The following is a 21,151-nucleotide window of genomic DNA, read 5'->3' on the forward strand; positions in this document are numbered from 1 at the left end:
AGGTAATTATTAGTAGTAAATGATAGGTGAGCGTGACTTGTCAGTACTTGTGTTGTTGAGTACACAGTAGAGCATGTACCTACGAGGAGGTTCCTCCCCTGGTAACTAATGGATGAGCATTCACTGTTTCTCTCTATATCCCTTTGTATCCCTCTGGGTCACACATTCCCAATGTCGCTCAAATCTCTCTCTATGTATATGTCTCAATGCTTGACAGTTAGTATCTCCCTATAGGTATTGGTGTTTGTCTCTCTCTATCAGTATCTTTCTGTCTGGTCTCTTCCCTTCCCATGGCCTGAATTGATGTGATTGGCCCATCCCTCATAGTCCGTGCTTCGCCGATAATTGCCCTCATTCGACGACCAAAACATGAACAACCAAAGACATGACAATTTCCACAAGACACACAACACACAACAATCACTGACTAGGTAATTATACAAGAGAAACACCCAAACCATACAATGACATCTACATGGTATCATTTCCTCACTCATAACACTCATCGTGCCAGGACTTCTTGCTTCCTAGATTGATGCTCCACTGCGGATACGCTATATTGATTACCACCGAATCCCTGGATTTTATTCACCACCACCAATGACACCAATACCGCCATACCACGACTACAACCACTAATACGGCCCCCATCTATCATGGACCAGAACCTCCCGGATTCTGTACAAACCTTAAATCCCCCAACAGACACTTCCACTCACAATGATCAATTGGCTCCGTCGTTTGATATCCCCTCACGTGCTATCACCGTAATCGAACATCCCAGCATCATCAAAAACATCGACAAAGGCATCAAGTCTCTGGGTGGCCATGTCGCATTAAGTAAAGTAAGAAAACCCACAATGCTCACCATGAAACTCATAAGAAGAGACCGTTGACAAAATTTCTTCCAGATTCTTCGATCCCAACCCCTACCCATTCCTGAATATGAGATCGAAGACGCTGAAAATCCACAAATCTATCTTCCTCGGAACGTCTCTGCTTCCTTGCGACCAGACGACCCTCTCGCCAAGCGCATTACTGCAACCCCGGTGTCTACCAAGAACCTACTGCTCAAGATCACAGTACCCAAGCGAACCGGTCGTAAGCGGAAGAAGGGTTCGAATGATCCGTTCCTTCACGATGACGGTACGGCGGAGGGCGGCTCAGCACCACCTAACCCATATGTCGATGCACGCATCATCTTCCGCAGTATCCAAGATAATGCGTCAAAGTACAGCGTCGTCCCGGTCGGTGTGATAGACGAGTCACATAGATTTAGAAGTACGTCAGCATCCTACCTCTAGCTACAATAGTTCTTCCATGTACTAACCAGTCAGCCCTGCCGGATATTCAGTGGGCGTCTGAAGGTAACAAGGAGTTGACTGACATTAAGGAGCACCTGCTTCCCCTTCGCTGTGAGTTCAAAATTTGTATCACAGATCGTTCAATGCTCACACCCCATCAGACTCCCAGCTCAAGGACTGGAAATTCAACACAGAGCCTGGGTCAGACTTGACCAGATATGTCGGTCTTACCCCTGAATTCTTCCAAATGCCGGTGCATTACAACTACAAGTTAGTACCCTCATATTCTCTATTGACGCTCGGCTAATGGAATGGTAGATTCCAACAGAATCCATTCGTAAAGTACACTGGAGACGGACGCGAAGAAGTCAATGTGCAAAAACGACTAACGGTCGATGGCTACCACCTTATCGCACCAACCGCTAAATCAGTACCAACAGGTCCTAAATCACATATCCCTCCAGAGCACACCTTAACACCCTTCATCACAGACCTCATTGCAGAAATCAGAGCTGAGCTCAGAAAACGTCCCATCATCACTCGCCATCTATTATTCAACAGACTTGGCTGGGACAAGCGCGAACGTATCAGAGAGGCCGCCGTCTACTGTGGATATTTCTTCACCAGCGGTCCCTGGCGAGAGGCCCTCATCGTCTGGGGCCTTGATCCCCGAACAGACCCTAGATATCGCCATTATCAAACCATCTCCTTCATCTCCTTCCTCAAGATTGGCACCACCCGCAGTAGACTCAACTTCGACAAGCATGTGCGTGAGCTCGCACGAACCTCACCCGAACGGCTTGCCACCGAACACATCTTCGACGGCGTTACGTTCTCCGAGACCGGCAATCTATTCCAATTCTGCGACATCACGGATCCCCTCATCCGCCAGATCCTAGACACACGCGACATACGCGATACTTGCGCCCCTACGTTCCCTGGCTGGTACCACATCGGAACGTGGGCTAAAGCTACAGTCATAATGAAGGATAAGATGAATACAATTATCAGCGGTCAAAAGCCGGACAATTCCATCTACCAACGCGTTTTACAGTGGCCTTCTAAGTGGAACGACCGAGAGATGGCCCAAACGTATAGGAGTGAGACTACCGACAAAGAGCTCAAGAAGGAGAAGGCGCGAGAGCACATCGTCATGTACAATGTCCGTTGCGCTGCTAGAAACCCCCGGTATGCTTTTGAGAGGATGCAAAACCAGGAGAAAGAACGTGGGCAAAGGGGCAACCAAAGCACGGGTGGCGATGTAGAGGGAGAGTTAGAGGAGGAGGATTCAGCTCCGAACGAAGACGAGGAAATTCCGGAGGACTTCACAGAGGCCCAGGACACGGCAGACGCAATCATGCGTGAAGGCGAAGACGACGAAGATGAAGATGAAGATGTGGACGAGGGCGAGGATGGCGACGACGATGACGATGACGATGACGACGACGACGATGATGATGATGATGAAGATGACATTGAGGGAGACGGCTTCGCTGCTGTCAAAGAAGCTTATGTTGTGGGGGGGAGAGACAACAGAGATGAGCTCGGTCCTGAACTTGATGAGGATGAAGCATCAGACACAGACGATGAATCACCACGGCAGGCAAAGCCGTTTGGAGGCCTTTATCCCACAAAATGAACGGCGTGATCAACAGATCGGAATTGATTCACATATAAATAAATCAAAATAAACATTGCATCTAGCATGCATGATGCACCGGCACTTGATTTTTCCTGCATTGCTGTTCTAAATTGAGTCATGTTTGGCCGATGGGTCTGTTATGGCTGTAGTACTGAACTACCACCATCAATACAATTTTCATTTATTTTGATGTCAAGAAAACAATACTAGTTTCATCTCAAGACTCCAAGTACAGATTAATATATTCCATCTCTTATTGCTTGGGTTGGTCGTGATAATTCTGTTTGGATAGTGGAAAGGGTCCACGCTAGCGCTAAAAAAGCCTTTGATCGATAGAGACCCCTCCAAAACTTTTATGTGGAACCCCGCGATGTGACTTTCTCTCCAACGCCTCCACGAATTCTGAGTCCGACCATTGCAACATGGCCTCCTCCGGGGATCCGTATTTGATCCTTCCGGGCTCTTCGGCCTTCTCCGACTTTCGTCTCAAGGCTTTTGCCCGCAAGATTGGAGCCACTGACGTCCGCGCCGTCTGGCTTCATTTCGTCAACCCTTTGAAAGATTTGGACGAGAGGGAATTGGATACCTTGAAGCAGATCCTCCACTATGGCGAGGATCCGGATACCCAGGATCGACTCACCCAGATCTTACTAGATGCGATCCATAACAACAGCGCCCCGAAAGACGACAACACCTCGCTCTTCTACGTTTGCCCTCGAGCCGGAACGATCTCGCCATGGAGCTCGCTCGCAACCATGATTGCACGAACCTGCACCCTCGAAGATGCCGTAAAACGCATCGAGCGTGGTGTAGTCTTCGCCGCAACCTTCGACAAGCCCCTCGAGTCTGACTCCATCCCCAACCAAGATACCCTCTACGATCGGATGACCCAGACCATCAGTCGCGATGCGCCCAACCTAGAGCTTATCTTCGGCGAGCACGACCCTGCTCCGGCTACAACCTTGAGCTTCGAGGAGTACGGAACTCCCAAGGAAGCATTGGAGCACGCGAACCGCGAATTGGGTCTGGCCATGGACGCCTCTGAGATCCAATACTTGGTTGAGGCATACACCCAGGAGTTGAAGCGAGGTCCTGTAGACGTCGAGCTCTTCATGTTTGCTCAGGTCAACTCAGAGCATTGCAGGCACAAGCAGTTCAACGCCGACTTCACCATTGACGGAATGCGGAAGCCATACTCGTTGTTCGGCATGATCCGGAACACACACCAGAAGCATCCCGAGCACGTCGTGAGCGCGTACAGTGACAACGCCGCTGTTCTTCAGGGAGAATCGGCCGCTTTCTGGGCACCCAACTACACTACTGGAGAATGGACGGGAACGAAGGAGACAGTGCACATTTTGTGCAAGGTCGAGACACACAACCACCCCACAGCCGTGTCACCTTTCCCCGGTGCTGCTACTGGCTCTGGTGGTGAGATCCGTGACGAGGGAGCCGTCGGACGTGGATCTAAGCCCAAGGCTGGATTGGCTGGATTCACTGTATCTGACCTCCTCATCCCTGGATTCGATCGACCTTGGGAGTTGAAAGACGTTGGCAAGCCTGCACATATCGCAAGCAGTCTTGATATCATGTTGGAGGCCCCCATCGGCAGTGCCGCATTCAACAACGAATTTGGCCGCCCTTGCACCACTGGTTACTTCAGGACGCTCCTCGTGAAAGTCTTCACGAATGAGAAAGAAACGGAAATTCGTGGATACCACAAGCCTATCATGCTGGCTGGTGGTGTTGGAACCGTTCGACCCCAACATGCTCTCAAAGATCCTGATATCGTGCCAGCTGGCTCCCACCTGCTGGTCATTGGTGGACCAGCCATGCTTATTGGTCTCGGCGGTGGTGCTGCTTCAAGCATTCAATCTGGCGAGGGCAAGGTTGATTTGGACTTTGCTAGTGTGCAAAGAGGCAACCCAGAGGTGCAGAGGAGAGCACAGGAAGTCATTGATGCTTGCCGCTCCATGGGCGATACCAACCCAATCCTGTTCATCCACGATGTCGGAGCGGGAGGTCTTTCCAACGCTCTTCCCGAGCTTGTTCACGACTCTGGGCTCGGTGCCGTCTTCGAGCTGAGAGAGATTGACAGCACTGATCGAGGAATGAGCCCTCTTCAGATCTGGTGTAACGAAGCCCAGGAGCGATATGTTCTCGCTGTCGGGCCCAACGATCTTGAACTTTTCAAGAAGATCTGCCACCGTGAGAGGTGCGGATACTCGGTTGTGGGAACTGCAAAAGACGAGCAGCGCCTCGTCCTCACTGACCGCGAGTCAAAAGACCACCCCAAGCCCATCGATCTGCCGATGCCTGTTCTCTTCGGAAAGCCACCCAAGATGTCTCGTATTGTAGAGTCTCGAAAGCTCCACCTCCCAGCCTTCGACAGCAGCTTGTCTATTTACATCCCAGACACCCCCAAGGATGCGCTAATCCCCGAAGCCGTGGATCGTGTACTCACCCTCCCTGCTGTAGGCTCGAAATCCTTCCTTATCACCATTGGAGACCGTACCGTCGGTGGTGTTACCGTCCGAGACCAGATGGTCGGCAAGTGGCAGACTCCTGTCGCTGACGTTTCCGTCACTGCCACCTCTTTGATGGCAGGTGTCAGGACCGGAGAGGCCATGGCTATGGGAGAGAAGCCCACTCTGGCACTCATTTCCCCCGCCGCATCTGCTCGTATGGCTGTTGCTGAGTCTTTGATGAACTTGGCCGCAGCCAGCACGTTCGACAGGCTATCAAGGGTCCGATTGTCCGCCAACTGGATGTCGGCCAGCAGCCACCCTGGTGAGGGAGCTGCTTTGTACGAAGCTGTCGAAGCCATCGGTATCGATCTTTGCCCCAAGTTGGGCATCTCCATCCCCGTCGGAAAGGACTCCATGAGCATGAAGATGAAGTGGTCCGACGCCGAGACCAAGGCTGCTAAGGAGGTCACTGCACCAATGTCGCTCGTCATCACTGCCTTCGCTCCAGTGAACCGTACCGACCGCACATGGACTCCCGCCCTGGAACGAATTGAAGATGTCGGCGAGACTGTCCTCATGTTCGTTGATCTTGCCGCTGGCAAGAAGCACATGGGAGGTTCCGCGCTTGCTCAGACTTTCGGACAAGTGGGCGACGAGGCCCCAGATGTCTACGATGCGGATGTCCTGAAGGACTTCTACGACGCTGTCGAACAGCTCCACGATTCTGGCATCGTCTTGGCCTACCACGACAGGTCTGATGGTGGTTTGTTCACTACTCTCGCGGAAATGATGTTTGCCGGCCGATGTGGTCTCGAGATCATGATGGACGGCATCGCACGTACTTCGGATCCCAAGGATGTCATCGAGACCCTCTTCAACGAAGAACTTGGTGCCGTTTTCCAGATCCGCAAGAAGGATGAGGTCGAGTTCAACCGCTGCTTCGCTACTTGCGGACCACCCCCGGGAATGATCAAGAAGATTGGACGTGTCCCAGAGAGCACCAAGCAGGAGATCTCGCTCGCATACGGATCCAAGATCATCTACCGCGCCAGCCGTTCATCCCTACAACAACGATGGGCAGCCACATCCCACCAGATCCAACGACTCCGTGACAACCCCGAGTGCGCAGACGTCGAGTATGCCAACATCAAGGACGACAAAGATCCGGGTCTCTCCTACAACCTCACCTTCAACCCCAAGGACACCATCCTGCCCCTGAAGACCTCCATCTCCTCCGCCTTCACATCTAAACCCCGCGTCGCCATCCTCCGAGAAGAAGGTGTCAACGGCCAAGCAGAAATGGCCTTCGCCTTCCACATGGCCGGCTTCTCCGCCATCGACGTACACATGACCGACATCATCTCCGGCCGCGTCTCCCTCGCCGGCTTCGTCGGCCTCGCAGCCTGCGGCGGCTTCTCCTACGGCGATGTCCTGGGTGCCGGACAAGGCTGGGCGAAATCCGTCCTCTTCCACCAAAACACCCGCAAAGAGTTCTCCGACTTCTTCTCCCGCCCAGACACCTTCTCCCTCGGCGTCTGCAACGGCTGCCAATTCCTCTCCAAACTCAAGACCCTCATCCCGGGTGCCTCCCTCTGGCCGACCTTCGAGCGCAACGCGAGCGAGCAATACGAAGCCCGCGTCTGCATGGTCGAAATCACCGATTCCCCCTCCGCGCCCTCCCCCTCCGTCTTCCTACACGGCATGCACGGCTCGCGCTTCCCCATCGTCACCGCCCACGGCGAAGGCCGCGCCACCTTCCCGTCCTCCCCCTCCGCCACCACATCCCCAGAAACCCTCACAAACGCGGGCCTCGTCTCCCTCCGCTACGTCGACAACCGCGGCAACCCCACCACAACCTACCCCTTCAACCCCAACGGCAGCCCCCTCGGCATCACGGGCGTCCGCAGCGAGGACGGGAAGGTCCTGGCGCTCATGCCGCACCCCGAGCGCACGATCGTCCGCGAGGTCGCGAGCTACATCCCGCGCGGCAAGATGGAGGAGTGGGGTGAATTGGGGCCATGGAGTCGTATGTTTAGGAGCGCGAGACGCTGGGTCGGATAGAACGTCATCGTCATCGTTCGCAGCTTATAAACGAAAATGTATCGTAAAAATGGGTTGGGTGGATTGGGAGTCGGGAATGTCATGTGTATGGAGTTGGTTTGTTTATCATTCATTTTTTTGCGGTTTTGGTTTTGAGGGACGCATGAGGGAAGGATGGGGGGTTTATGACATACTGTAGTATGTAAATAAGAAAAAAGACACGATATGTGGTTTTTAGGATCAATAGAATAACTTTTGAAATACCTTTCTGTGTGGCTATGAGGACATGTCCGGTAGTGAATTTGTCAAGTTAGACCGGGGAAAGTATAAGATGAGGCAATTGTACAAGCACACAGAGAGAAATGGACGTCAGAGCATTTTCGCGTGTCTTGATTTCAATTTTAAGATGTCCTCCTTTATCTTCATTATATTTGTAATTGATTTTGGGGTTTTATTAATTTTCGTTTGTTTAATATTGATTTTTTGATCAACCTCATCATAAGTTTTGATATACGTCTGCAAGAACGGTCAATAAATTCTCAACTGACCAAGTGAGCAAGAACTGATGTGGGTTGATTACCACCATATTTCTAATTCTCATTCTGATTCCTATCTTGATGTGTTTTATTTTAATTTTTTTTGATTTTCTGATTTAGCGAGGCTCTGATGTGAGTTGTCTTTGATAATCGTGTTTAATCTAGGTCATTTTACTTGTATGACAATTTGCTCTAATCATGATTTAGGTCGTGAGGTGTCTCGTCTTGTCCATGTCTTCGAGAAAGAAAACATTAAAAGGGAGAAAGGGGAAAATTGGATAAGACAGTGTACTGTATTCGTTTTGTGGAATATATGCCCGTTTATGGATGATGTGTGAAGGGCAAAGTGGTTACTGGGTGGGTACGTGGCTTAGCTGTAAGAAAATTGTGTTGATTATTCGTAATTTAGCTGTGAGCTGTGGATGGTCGTTTTGATGTATGTCTTGAAATTGATATAATTTGAGATTCTATGAGCACTGATGTCGTTAGAGTGTCTGTTTGTATGATGTCTTTGGATAGTCTTAGTGTGATGTCGATTGTCTCTTTCGAGTTCCAGAAGAAGAAATGAACCAGCCGGGATGTGGAAGTTAGCGGGGGGATTAGCGTCAGACTAGAGAGCGATGCAGCCAAACGACTGGCCCCATCGGACCTCCGTGGTCCCGCCTACCGAGTCACGTGACCAGAGGTCCTTCCAGGTCAACGCCATGCCCGCGCAGAGGAGAGCAAAAGGTACGAGACGCGTTCGCCTTTCCCTGACCCCCAGAACGAACTAAGTTGTAGTTCCTTTGTACACTACCACTACACCTTAACAACCTCCCAGTCTCTCTTTCTCTCCTCTACACACATACACTCCATCTTAGGGTTTACTTTCCCTTTCCTACTTTAATGATTATAATGCGCTGAGCGGCCTTCTGCTTTGCCTACTACCTTCCTTTCCACCCCTGCGCCGGAATTTTTAATTCAGTTGATTCTCAACATTGAAACGATTCTCAGCATCTTGTCTTGTGCATCGCGGCAGCCTCGAACTGTAGCAACATCGCAAGCGCAACAACGCCCACTCGAACGAATGCGATTCTCATCGACATCCTAAATCTATCATACTACCTCTCGCGGACCGTATATCCAAGGCTGCTAGGTGCCTTGTCGATAGCTCTTCGGCGGTCCGCTGCCGCATAGAGCGCAATCATGGCGGCGCATCACAATTTTGAGGCCATGGCCTCTAAGCTAGACGATCCGAGTTCAGGTGCGGCGCATCTCCATCCTCCATATTATTCCATTAGAAAAACAGAAAATGGTTCAACATACCAGTTGTGAGCATCCCAGGACTAATTCTTGACTCGACATTGTAGATCTTCGAGCAAAAGGCACACAAGCCATCGACATACGGGATAACATCGAGAGCTTCTGCACACCACAGCATTACGCAAGCTTTCTAAACCACCTCGTTCCAGTATTTCTTAAGATCCTCGATGGACCCCCCGTTTTCATATCGACCTCTCCGGAGCAGGTGAGTACCTTTCTCCCCATACCAGGCTGGACGCTGGAGAATTTGGCCCTGATGTCTCAAACAGCGGATACGGAATTGCATATTCGAGATCCTGCATCGCCTACCTATGAACCCCGCCGAAGCGGTCGAACCCCACGCCCTGAAGATCGTGGACAAGTTGATGCTGCTGGTCAAGATTGAAAACGAGGACAACGCCGTGCTTTGCATGAAGACGATTATGGATTTCCAGCGGCATCAGACGAAAGTGCTGGCGGAGCGCGTGCAGCCCTTCCTCGAGCTCATCCAGGAAATGTTCGAGACCATGGAACAAGCTGTCCAAGATACCTTCGACAATCCCACTCCAGCCCCCGCGATCCAGGGCATTCCTTCCACACCGAGTCACCACCAGTATTCGCAATCGCCGCGCCCAGGATCGCCTGCTACCGCCTCGACGAGCTCCGGAGAGATGGGTTCGGAACAGCAGCAGGCGCGCATGCTGCTGAAGGGAATGCAGTCGTTTAAGGTTCTGGCGGAGTGTCCGATAATAGTAGTATCCCTGTTCCAGGCCTACAGGAACTGTGTGAATCGGAACGTGAAGCTCTTCGTACCGTTGATTAAGAATGTGCTGATGCTCCAGGCAAAACCGCAAGAGAAGGCACATCAAGAAGCGGCAGCACAGGGGAAGATCTTCACAGGAGTCAGTAAAGAGATCCGGAACCGTGCGGCGTTCGGCGACTTCATCACAGCCCAGGTCAAGACGATGTCATTTCTGGCGTACTTGCTTAGGGTGTATGCGCAACAGCTAAGTGATTTTCTTCTGACTCTGCCAGGCATCGTAGTGCGCCTACTCAAGGACTGCCCGAGGGAGAAATCCGGTACGCGCAAGGAGTTGCTGGTCGCCATAAGGCACATCATCAATTTCAACTTCCGCAAGATCTTCCTCACCAAGATCGACGAACTCCTGGACGAGCGGACGCTGATCGGCGATGGATTGACTGTCTACGAGACAATGCGACCGCTGGCGTATAGCATGCTTGCTGACTTGATCCACCACCTGCGAGACTCCCTATCCAAAGAACAGATACGGCGGACGATCGAAGTATACACGAAGAACCTCCACGACGCTTTCCCAGGGACGAGTTTCCAGACGATGAGCGCGAAGCTACTCCTCAACATGGCGGAATGCATAGCTAAGCTCGAGCCGAAGGAAGACGCACGATACTTCCTCATCATGATCCTGAATGCGATCGGCGACAAGTTTGGAGCGATGAACCGCGGTTATCACAATGCAGTGAAGCTTTCGCAGCAGTACAACCAGCCATCGATTGATATGGTGCCCGAGAACCACATGCCGGACAAGGACCACCCTCCGGACTGGGACGACATTGATATCTTCAGCGCAACGCCCATAAAGACGTCGAACCCTCGTGACCGAAGCTCAGATCCGATTGCCGACAACAAGTTTTTGTTCAAGAACCTGCTCCACGGACTGAAGAATCTGTTCTACCAGCTCAGGGCTTGCAATCCTGCGAAGATGAAGGAGGAAATTGATGTCGCCAATGCTTCGGCCAACTGGCATGAAGTCTCGTTTGGCTATAATGCCGAGGAGGTCGAAGTGCTCATCAAGCTTTTCCGGGAGGGAGCAAAGGTCTTCCGCTACTACGGGACCGACAAACCATCCGAGACACAAGGACTGTCTCCTGGCGATCTGATGGCCAACCAGCATATGATGAACAGCGGCAAGGAGGAGAAGGATCTACTGGAGGCTTTCGCAACGGTTTTCCATCACATCGACCCGGCCACCTTCCACGAAGTCTTCTCGTCGGAGATTCCACACTTGTATGACATGATGTTCGATCATCCGGCGTTACTCCACGTTCCCCAGTTCTTGCTCGCTAGCGAAGCGACATCGCCCAGCTTCGCCGGAATGCTGCTTCAGTTTCTCATGGACCGCATAGAAGAAGTGGGCACTGCAGATGTCAAGAAGTCTTCTATTCTCCTCCGGCTATTCAAATTGTCCTTCATGGCCGTCACCCTTTTCTCATCACACAATGAGCAGGTGCTATTACCGCACGTCAGCAAGATCATCACCAAATCCATCCAACTATCGACCACAGCAGAGGAGCCAATGAACTACTTCCTACTCTTACGGTCATTGTTCCGAAGCATTGGTGGAGGACGCTTCGAACACCTCTACAAGGAGATCTTGCCACTTCTCGAGATGCTCCTCGATGTGCTGAACAACTTGCTCATCACAGCACGCAAGCCCGCTGAAAGGGACCTCTTCGTTGAGCTGTCTCTCACGGTGCCTGCACGACTAAGTAATCTCCTGCCGCACTTGAGCTACCTGATGAGGCCTCTCGTTGTCGCATTGAGAGCTGGATCGGAACTCGTTGGCCAGGGCCTGCGGACGCTCGAGCTTTGTGTTGACAACCTTACCGCGGATTATCTCGACCCTATCATGGCGCCCGTGATCGACGAGCTCATGGCTGCTCTATGGGAACATCTCAAGCCTAATCCATACAGCCATTTCCATGCCCACACAACGATGCGCATTCTCGGAAAGCTCGGTGGCCGTAATCGTAAGTTTATTACTGGACCACCAGAGCTGGAATACAAGAAGTTTGCCGACGACCGCTCATCCATCGATATTCGCCTCATCGGATCCTCGAAAGACCGAGCATTCCCCATCGATATTGGTGTCGACACTGCAATTCTCAAATTGCACGAGGTGCCCAAGCTGCCTGCCGCGAAGAAGTCCGACCCCTTCCACAAGCAACAAGCGTTCCGTCTCATCGTTTCTCACACAAAGTTGCTGGTCGGATTCGACAGCCTGCCCGACGACTTCGCGCAGCTCGTGCGCCTACAGGCTGATGACATGGTCGCTAGGAAGTACGACGTTGGCGCCGACATCCTCGCCATCTCCGAGCGCGAAAAGTCAATAGTGAAGCAGGGCGTCGAGCAAGAAACTCTCAAGAAGCTTCTCAAAGCATGCATATTCGCAGTTTCCGTTCCAGAATTGAAGGCAGATGCCGAGGCGCTGGTCACGAATCTCGCTAGGCATTTCATGCTACTGGAGGTTGGCACGCATCTTGCTATCCTTAAGCACAAGGCGAAGCCGTTCGATGTGAACTCGGGAGAAGGTCCTGTACATATCGAGAGCGACATATTCTCTGAGGCGATTGGAGAGTCTCTTGCTTCCGACCATGTGGCCGTTCGAGAAGCGGCTGAACAAGCAGTGCTGACCATGCGTGATACTGCGGAGACCATTTTTGGATCTAAAGAAAAGCTGGACAAGTTCCCGTTCTTCGACGAACTCGCCCGGGTGTTCTGCCATAACTGCCACGGCGAAGATTGGTTCATGAAGTCTGGAGGAACGCGCGGTATCGAGATCATGACCAAGAAACTCAGTCTGAGTAATCAGTGGATGATCAATCGCCAGTTCGAGCTCATTCGTGCGTTGACGTTCGTCATGAAGGATATGCCAATCGATCTTGACTCTAAGACACGGATCCAAGCTGAAGGCTTGTTGGAGGAGTTGATCAAGCGCTGCCACAAGCCAACTTCCAAGGTGGAATTCGAGAAGCCAAATAACATTACCATGAGGTTGTGCGGACAGCTCGTCGGCGACCTGTCCCACATGAACAAGAACGTACGAAGCGCAACGCAGAAGGCTTTCCATATCCTTTCCGATGTGACTGGTCTCGGCGTGCACGAGCTCATCCTGCCGGTTAAGGATAGACTCGTGATGCCCATTTGGACCAAGCCTCTGCGTGCTCTGCCGTTTGGTATCCAGATCGCGTACATCGATGCCATCACTTTCTGTCTAAAGCTCAAGAATAACATTCTTGAGTTCAATGAGCAGCTCACCAGGTTACTTATGGAGTCCCTGGCGCTAGCAGATGCAGAAGATGAGGGTCTTGCCAGCAAGCCTTTTGAGCAGCGCAATGCGGATCATATTGTCAACCTGCGCGTAGCATGCATTCGCCTACTTTCAACTGCGCAGAGTTTCCCCGAGTTCAGCACCACACCACCTAATCAGACCTTCCTCCGTATCATCGCCGTCTTCTTCAAGTGTCTCTACTCCAAATCGCCAGAGGTCATCGAGGCCGCGAACCTCGGCCTGTCAGGTGTGATTTCAGCTACGAACAAGCTCCCCAAGGATGTGCTGCAGAGCGGTCTGCGTCCCATTCTCGTCAACCTCCAAGATCCTCGCAAACTCTCCGTCGAGAATCTTGACGGTCTCGCTCGCCTCCTTAAGCTACTTACGAATTACTTTAAGGTGGAGATTGGTAGCCGTTTGTTGGACCACATGAAACAGATCGCCGATGGGCCGAGTCTGCAGAAGATATCTTTCACCATGGTGGAACAGAACCCGAAGATGAAGATCGTGACGGGCATCTTCAACGTTTTCCATCTTCTGCCCCCAGCGGCGGCTACCTTCCTCGCGCAACTCATCGAGAAGGTCATTGAGCTCGAGACTGCGCTTAGGAGGACGCATTACAGTCCATTCCGGGACCCACTCATCAAGTATCTTTGCATCTATCCAAAGGAAACATGGGACTATTTCTCGCCGACGCTGAAAGACCAGACGCAGGGTCGTTTCTTCGCACAGCTGCTCGAGCGTGAGGCCAGTGGTCCACTTCGACAACAGGTCATGGATGATGTCCCCAAGTTCCTGTCATCTTTCGAATTCGAGGGTACCGACAAAGAGGTTTGCCAGGCTCAGCTTAATGCTATCCACATCGCCTATGCCATGACGAAGTTCGACTCGTCCAACAAGTGGCTTCTGTCTCACGAGAACGTTCGTAAGGCTCTTCTTCAGGCTGCGAAGTCGCTGGAAAGCAAGCTTCGCCTAAACACGATCGATCCGGAGCTCCGTCTCGCAACTGAACAGGCTGGAGATCAAGTCATGTCTGTGTTCACGACATACATGACTCACGGACCGGACCGACTCGATTTCTTCTTCGAGCTCATTGACGCTGTTACTGCTGAGGAGTTGAAGCCGTCCACGCGCCTATTCGACTACATCTATGAAGAGATCGTGAGCAACGAGTCTGTGGATCGCTGGAAGACGCTCGTCAACAAGTGTATCGATCTTTACACTTCGCGCAACACCACACAGAGGACCAAGACGTTCATATTCAGGAACATTGTCAACCCCATCTTTGCCATGGACATCAAGCGTAACTGGGACAGCTTGTTCGGAATCAATAGGGGCACCAAGCTCATGGACCGCGCAATGACGGACACCATGCACAAGCGGCTGTGGATGCCTCAATCGCTGACGGATACTTCCGAGGAGACCGCCCAACTTGGCGTCGATCACTCTCGGATGGAATTGCTGCAGCTCACCTCACTACTGCTCAAGTATCACTCTGGGATGATGCAAGAGGCCCGTAAAGACGTCATCAAGTTCGCGTGGAACTACATCAAGCTCGAAGACATCATCAATAAGTACGCAGCATACGTGCTCATTGCCTTCTTCATCGCCGTGTTCGATACTCCCGTTAAGATCGCGATACAAGTCTATCAGGCTCTGTTGAAGGCACATCAAAACGAAGGTCGGTCGCTAGTGATGCAAGCCCTCGAGCTCATGGCGCCCGTCCTGAAGAAGCGGATCGGCAACGACTCAAACCCTAAGGCGGTTCCTAGGTGGGCACAGATCCCGCGCAAGATCCTGTCTGAAGAGAGCTCGAATCTCCAGCAGCTGATGAGCATTTTCAACTTCCTCGTCCGCCATCCAGATCTGTTCTACGAGGCCCGCGAGCAGCTTTCCGCCATCATCATCACGGCTCTTCAGAAGATCGCGCAGCCGCCGAACCCGTCGACCGAGGCAAAGAAATTGGCTCTCAACTTGATCGGCTTGATTAGAACCTGGGAAGAACGGACTGCAAGCGAGGCTGGTGGTGCGTCGGAACGCGCATCGTTATCGCCGTCAGCTACTAAGCGCAAGGCTGATGGTACACCTGTGCCGGCTACTACTCAACCTAGGGGATTCGTCGCCTCGCCAAACGTTCGCATGGTCTTGATTAAATATCTCATCCAATTCATCGCGTACCTCCCAGAGAAGTACCCCGTCGCTACACCCAAGCCCAAGGATGCTGCCGTCGCCGTCCAGGCGCCGACGCACCCTGCGGAGATCTGCAAGAAGGCTGTTCAACTTCTGCACGATCTCCTCTCACCACGTCTCTGGAGCGATCTAGACCTCGATATCATGCTCACTAAGAAGATCGAGGAGATCCTCATGGCTGAGTTGAAGCAAGATGAGAAGGCAGAGCCTTTCAACGTCCGCATGATCAATACTCTCCAAATCGTCAAGGTCATCATCAACGTCAAGCCTGACGAATGGGTGTTGCAGCGCATTTCTCAGTTTGAAAAGATTCTCGACAAGCCCATTCGTTCTGAGAATGCGGATGTCCAGGCCAGTCTTCACGCAATCGACGAGACGGAAGATGGGAAAAATACACTTCAGCCTACGCTTAAGCGGCTGTTGGATGTCATGCCTGAGCCTGTTACTGATGAGGAGGGTAATGTTGAGGAATCGCCATCAACCGAGACGATCAATTTCTTGGGTGCCGTGGCCACCGAGGCACTTTCGAACGGTTCCTACATCTCCGCGATCAACATCCTGTGGACATTGTGCCAGAAGCGCCCCGAGGAAATCGATCAGCATATCCCTCAGATCATGAAGGCTTTCCAGGGGAAGATGGCTAAGGATCATCTCGCTTCGAACAGCGGCATGCCGGGTCAGCCTGGTGGGCCCCCTGGTATGCGACAGGACGGCGCCAACCCCCCAGCCGATACAAAGGAGACTGAGATCCAGAACGACCTCATCCTCAAGGTTATCGATATCCTTGCTGCACGAATGAACGAGCTTGGAGAAAATAGGCGCCCGTACTTGAGCGTCCTGGCGTCGCTTGTTGAGCGATCGCAGAACAATGCCGTGTGCTTGAAGGTACTCGACCTCGTCGAGCAATGGATCTTCCACTCCACCGAGCCCGTGCCCACACTTAAGGAGAAGACAGCTGTGCTTAGTAAGATGTTGCTGTTTGAGAGCCGGCAAGATTCGTCGCTACTTACTAGGTTCCTCGATCTTGTCATCCGCATCTACGAAGACCCCAAGATCACACGCTCCGAGCTCACGGTGCGAATGGAGCACGCCTTCCTGATCGGAACGAGGGCCCAGGATGTCGAGATGCGAAACCGCTACATCACCATCTTCGATAAGAGCTTGAGCCGAACTGCATCCAGTCGCCTGAGCTATGTACTCGCGTCGCAGAATTGGGATACGCTAGGGGAGAGCTACTGGCTCAGCCAAGTTATACATTTGATGTTCGGATCCATTGAGATGAACACGACTGCGCAGCTGCATCCCGAGGACTTTAAATTACTTCAAGCCAGCGCTGTGTTCGGAACCTACAGCAAGGATTCTCGTATTGGGGATGTCATGGTCGACGACGCGCTCGAAACCATGATCGCCAATCACCGCCGCTTCGTCAATCAGCTCGGCGACGTCAAGGTCCGCGACATCTTCGAGCCGCTCGGCCATCTCCAACACACCGATACCAATCTCGCACACAACATCTGGGTCAACTTCCTGCCTTTGGCATGGACTGCTTTGTCAAAGGATGACCAGATCGATCTTGAGAAGGCGATGGTTGTGCTCCTTACAAAGGACTACCATACGAGGCAGATGGATAAGCGACCGAACTGCATTTCCACCATGCTGGAGGCTATCGTGCATTGCGTCCCGCGGGTAAGGTTCCCGCCGCACATTATGAAGTTCCTCGGCCGGACATACAGCGCGTGGTACACTACCGCTGTGTATCTGGAAGATTCTGCGATCACTCCGATCGTCGACACCGAGAAGGTTAGAGAGTCTCATTTGGATGCCTTGCTGGAGGTTTACGTCAATCTCGGCGAGGACGACCTCTTCTATGGAACGTGGCGAAGGCGGTCGCAGTTCATAGAGAGCAACGCTGCGTTGTCGTACGAGCAGACAGGAATCTGGGACAAGGCACAGCAGATGTACGAGGCAGCACAGATCAAAGCACGAACCTCTGTATTGCCCTTCTCATCCGGCGAATACATGCTCTGGGAGGATCACTGGGTGCAGTGTGCTCAGAAGTTGCAGCAGTGGGACATCCTCGGAGATTTCGCGAAGCACGAGAATTTCAACGATCTGTTCTTGGAAGCAACATGGCGGAACATCGATGCATGGCACAATACCGAGCAGCGCGAGCAGCTGGACTCGATGATCAAGGCTGTCAGCGATGCACCTACGCCTCGACGGGTGTTCTTCCAGACTTTCATGTCGTTGCTGAAGCTGCATGCGAAGATGGAGACGCAGCCTGAGTTCCACCGGTTGTGCGACGAGTCTATTCAGTTGACGATTCGCAAGTGGCACCAATTGCCGCCGCGCATCACCAACGCGCACATTCCTCTCTTGCAGCACTTCCAGCAGCTCGTCGAGCTACACGATGCCAGCGTCATTTGTCAGAGCCTCGCGCAGACCACACAAGCCAATCTCGACCACAAGTCCCAAGAGCTCAAGCTGCTACTCAGTACATGGCGCGACCGTCTGCCGAACTTCTGGGACGACATCAATGCCTGGCAGGACCTCGTCACATGGAGGCAGCACATCTTCCGTCTGATCAACGACGTGTATCTCCACCTCCTGCCGCCGAACCAGAACAATGCTAGTGGCAACTCTTTCGCGTACCGAGGATACCACGAGACCGCATGGATCATCAACCGCTTCGCCCACGTCGCCCGCAAACACACCCTCCCCGACGTGTGCATCCAGCAATTGGGCAGGATCTACACGCTGCCCAACATTGAGATCCAGGAGGCCTTCCTCAAGCTCAGAGAGCAGGCCAAGTGCCACTACCAGAACAAACTCGAGCTGAATAGCGGGTTGGACGTTATCAACAATACCAACCTCAACTACTTCGGCGCGCAGCAGAAGGCCGAGTTCTACACACTCAAGGGCATGTTCTTGGCCAAGCTGGGCCAGAAGAACGAGGCCAACGATGCATTTGGCACCGCTCTGTTCTTCGACATCAAGTTGCCCAAGGCGTGGGCCGAGTGGGGACGATACAACGACATGCTTTTCAAGGAGGAGCCGACCAATTTGGAGAAGGCGGAGGCGGCGCTCAGCTGCTACCTCGAAGCAGCGAGCCAGTTCAAGAATGCTAAGTCCAGGAAATTGCTCGGCCGCGTGCTGTGGTTGCTCAGTCTTGACAAGGATCGCCGTCTAGCGGAGAAATTCGAGGAGTTCAAAGGGGATACGCCGGCTTGGTACTGGATTACATATATTCCGCAGTTGCTGAACAGCTTGTCGAGACCTGAGGCGCCCATCGCCAGGAACATTCTTGGCAAGTTGGCTAAGACGTATCCTCAGGCGCTGTACTGCCATTTGCGAACCACAAGGGAGGATATGATTGTGCTGAAGAAAAATCACGAGTTGAAGGAGAAGAAGGCGGAGGCGGCTCGGAAGCAACAGCAACAGCAGCAGCAGGGACAACAGGGATCGCCTGCACCAAAGCAGGGCTCTCCAGAGCGACCTGGCTCGTCTGCAAGTGGCAATCGACCAACATCTGCCAGTGGTGAGAACAAGCCCGCGGCTAATGGTCCGGTCGTCAAGCAAGAAGGCCAGCAAGGAACACCACAGCCCGGCGTCGATAATGCGCCACCTGCACCCACAGTCAAGAAGCCTTGGGATCATGTCGAGGAGATCTCGGCGATCCTCAAGACCGCATTCCCTCTGCTTGCGCTGTCCATGGAAACGATGCTCGACCAAATACAGAAGAACTTCAAGTGTCCTCCCGATGAGGATGCCTACCGACTTATCGTGGCCCTGCTGAACGATGGTCTATCCTACGTCGGTCGCCAACCGAGTCTCTACGCTCAGGAGGTTCGCCTCCCAGCGTCAACCGAGGCCAATATCACCCGCTTCGCGGAATCCGTCCTGCCAACCCACATCCGCAAGGCCTTCGAGAACGACTTCGTCCAGCACAAGCCCACCATGTTCCAGTACATCCAGAAACTGCGAATCTGGCGCAACCGATTCGAGGAACGCCTCGACAAGCGGAAGCTCGTTGTTCCACTGGAGTCGTACACCCACCAGCTCAACGAGTTCCGATTCCTCAAGTTTGATGATGTGGAAGTGCCGGGTCAGTACCTGCAGCACCGTGACAAGAACTCCGACTTTGTTCGCATCGAGCGGTTCTTACCAGATGTCGAACTGGTGCGCGGTATTGGTATATGCCATCGCCGCCTCAGGATCCGGGGCCACGATGGAAGTGTGCATCCGTTCGCTATTCAGTTCCCCGCAGCCAGGAGCTCGCGCCGTGAGGAGAGGATCCTGCAATTGTTCAGGATATTCAATGGTATCCTTTCTAAGAGGAAGGAGAGCCGCAGGAGGAACATCCAGTTCCATCTCCCGCTCATGGTGCCGATCACGCCGAGCGTCCGCATGGTGCAGGACGACGCGTCGTACATCAGCATGCAAGGTATCTACGAGGATCACTGCCGGCAGAGTGGTTTGAATAAGGACGAACCGATTCTGTTCAGCATTGAGAAGCTGAGGGCTCTGCAACCCGTAAGTGTCGACAAGATGCGATATGACGGGAATGCAATTGATGCTAATATGAAATTACAGAAGAACACAGAGCATGCAAACAGCATCCGCCTCGAGACCTTCTCCGCTGTCCAGGAGAAATACGTACCCCAGACCATCCTCCTCGACTACTTCCGCTCCACATACCCCAACTACTCGGACTACTGGCTCTTCCGCCGTACCTTCAGCTACCAACTCGCAACCCTCACCCTCATGACCTACATCATGCACATGAACACGCGGTACCCCCACAAACTCAGCATCTCGCGCTCCTCGGGCCGCGTCTGGGGCTCCGAGCTCATCCCCTCCATGGCAGTCGGCAAGCCCATCCTCCACAACAACGAACCCGTCCCCTTCCGCCTCACCCCCAACCTCCAAGCCCTCATGGGCCCCATCCACGTCGAAGGCATCTTCGCCGCCTCCGTCATGACCGTCGCCCGCTGCCTCATCGAGCCCGACGGCGAACTCGAAATGCTCCTCGCCATCTTCATGCGCGACGAAACGAACCACTGGTTCACCTCCCAGCACCGCCCCCTCTCGCCCGACACGCTCCGCGAGACCGTCCAGACGAGCAGCGACCAGGTCACCAAGCGCGCGATGGCGATCGGCACGCTGCCGAGCAGTAGCAACATCCCAGCCAACCAGACGGTGGTTGATCTGGTGGCCCAGGCGGTCGCGCCGATGAAGTTGGCGGCGTGCGATCCGCTGTGGATGCCTTATTTGTAGGGTTGGGTCACGGGTACTATGTTTTTTATTGCGTGTTTATTGTTTGTTTGGTTTTAGCTGTGGCGTTTTTCATGGGTGGGATATGGGTATCCCTGGGAAAGTAGGGAAGAGGAATGGAAGGTCGGGTGTTTGTTTGTTTTTAAACTGTGACTGTTTTTCTTGAGGTTGTTTTTGTACTGCGATAGCCATGCTATGGCGTTTGTTCGTCCGTTGAGGGAGAGAGATAAGTGCATTGAGTGTATCAAGAGTATCCAATAGAGAGAGAGAGAAATTAGTCAATGTAAAACATATCTTAACATATCAAAACGGTTGAATGAGTGATGAA

At 52.7% G+C, this 21,151-nt stretch overlaps 3 protein-coding genes across 3 annotated transcripts; all 3 read left to right on the forward strand.

The window, feature by feature from the left end:
- The first annotated feature begins 392 nt into the window (after window positions 1-392).
- On the forward strand, window positions 393-2,997 carry BU24DRAFT_487814 (uncharacterized protein). Its single transcript, XM_033533488.1, has 5 exons — window positions 393-845; window positions 912-1,281; window positions 1,338-1,415; window positions 1,466-1,574; window positions 1,623-2,997. The coding sequence occupies exons 1-5, from the start codon at window positions 657-659 to the stop codon at window positions 2,941-2,943; spliced, it is 2,067 nt and encodes a 688-aa protein (XP_033389720.1). The 5' UTR covers window positions 393-656; the 3' UTR covers window positions 2,944-2,997.
- Window positions 2,998-3,320: 323 nt separating this feature from the next.
- On the forward strand, window positions 3,321-7,696 carry BU24DRAFT_417042 (phosphoribosylformylglycinamidine synthase). The gene has a single exon (XM_033526616.1). The coding sequence runs from the start codon at window positions 3,369-3,371 to the stop codon at window positions 7,473-7,475; it is 4,107 nt and encodes a 1,368-aa protein (XP_033389721.1). The 5' UTR covers window positions 3,321-3,368; the 3' UTR covers window positions 7,476-7,696.
- A 1,047-nt stretch (window positions 7,697-8,743) lies between these two features.
- BU24DRAFT_487816 (uncharacterized protein) lies at window positions 8,744-21,086 on the forward strand. Its single transcript, XM_033533489.1, has 4 exons — window positions 8,744-9,233; window positions 9,340-9,497; window positions 9,562-20,082; window positions 20,143-21,086. Exons 1-4 carry the CDS (start codon window positions 9,176-9,178, stop codon window positions 20,824-20,826), a joined length of 11,421 nt encoding a protein of 3,806 aa, XP_033389722.1. The 5' UTR covers window positions 8,744-9,175; the 3' UTR covers window positions 20,827-21,086.
- The last annotated feature ends 65 nt before the right edge of the window (window positions 21,087-21,151 follow it).

The sequence above is a fragment of the Aaosphaeria arxii genome (genome assembly GCF_010015735.1).
Source record: "Aaosphaeria arxii CBS 175.79 unplaced genomic scaffold BU24scaffold_1, whole genome shotgun sequence".
Taxonomy (NCBI): domain Eukaryota; kingdom Fungi; phylum Ascomycota; class Dothideomycetes; order Pleosporales; genus Aaosphaeria; species Aaosphaeria arxii.

Coding starts and splice junctions, on each gene's coding strand:
- BU24DRAFT_487816 (XM_033533489.1), top strand. CDS start 9,176: ATGGCGGCGCATCACAATTTTGAGGCCATGGCCTCTAAGCTAGACGAT. Junction 9,234..9,339: donor GCTAGACGATCCGAGTTCAG/GTGCGGCGCATC, acceptor TCGACATTGTAG/ATCTTCGAGCAAAAGGCACA. Junction 9,498..9,561: donor TATCGACCTCTCCGGAGCAG/GTGAGTACCTTT, acceptor TGTCTCAAACAG/CGGATACGGAATTGCATATT.
- BU24DRAFT_487814 (XM_033533488.1), top strand. CDS start 657: ATGGACCAGAACCTCCCGGATTCTGTACAAACCTTAAATCCCCCAACA. Junction 846..911: donor GCCATGTCGCATTAAGTAAA/GTAAGAAAACCC, acceptor AATTTCTTCCAG/ATTCTTCGATCCCAACCCCT. Junction 1,575..1,622: donor CCGGTGCATTACAACTACAA/GTTAGTACCCTC, acceptor ATGGAATGGTAG/ATTCCAACAGAATCCATTCG.
- BU24DRAFT_417042 (XM_033526616.1), top strand. CDS start 3,369: ATGGCCTCCTCCGGGGATCCGTATTTGATCCTTCCGGGCTCTTCGGCC.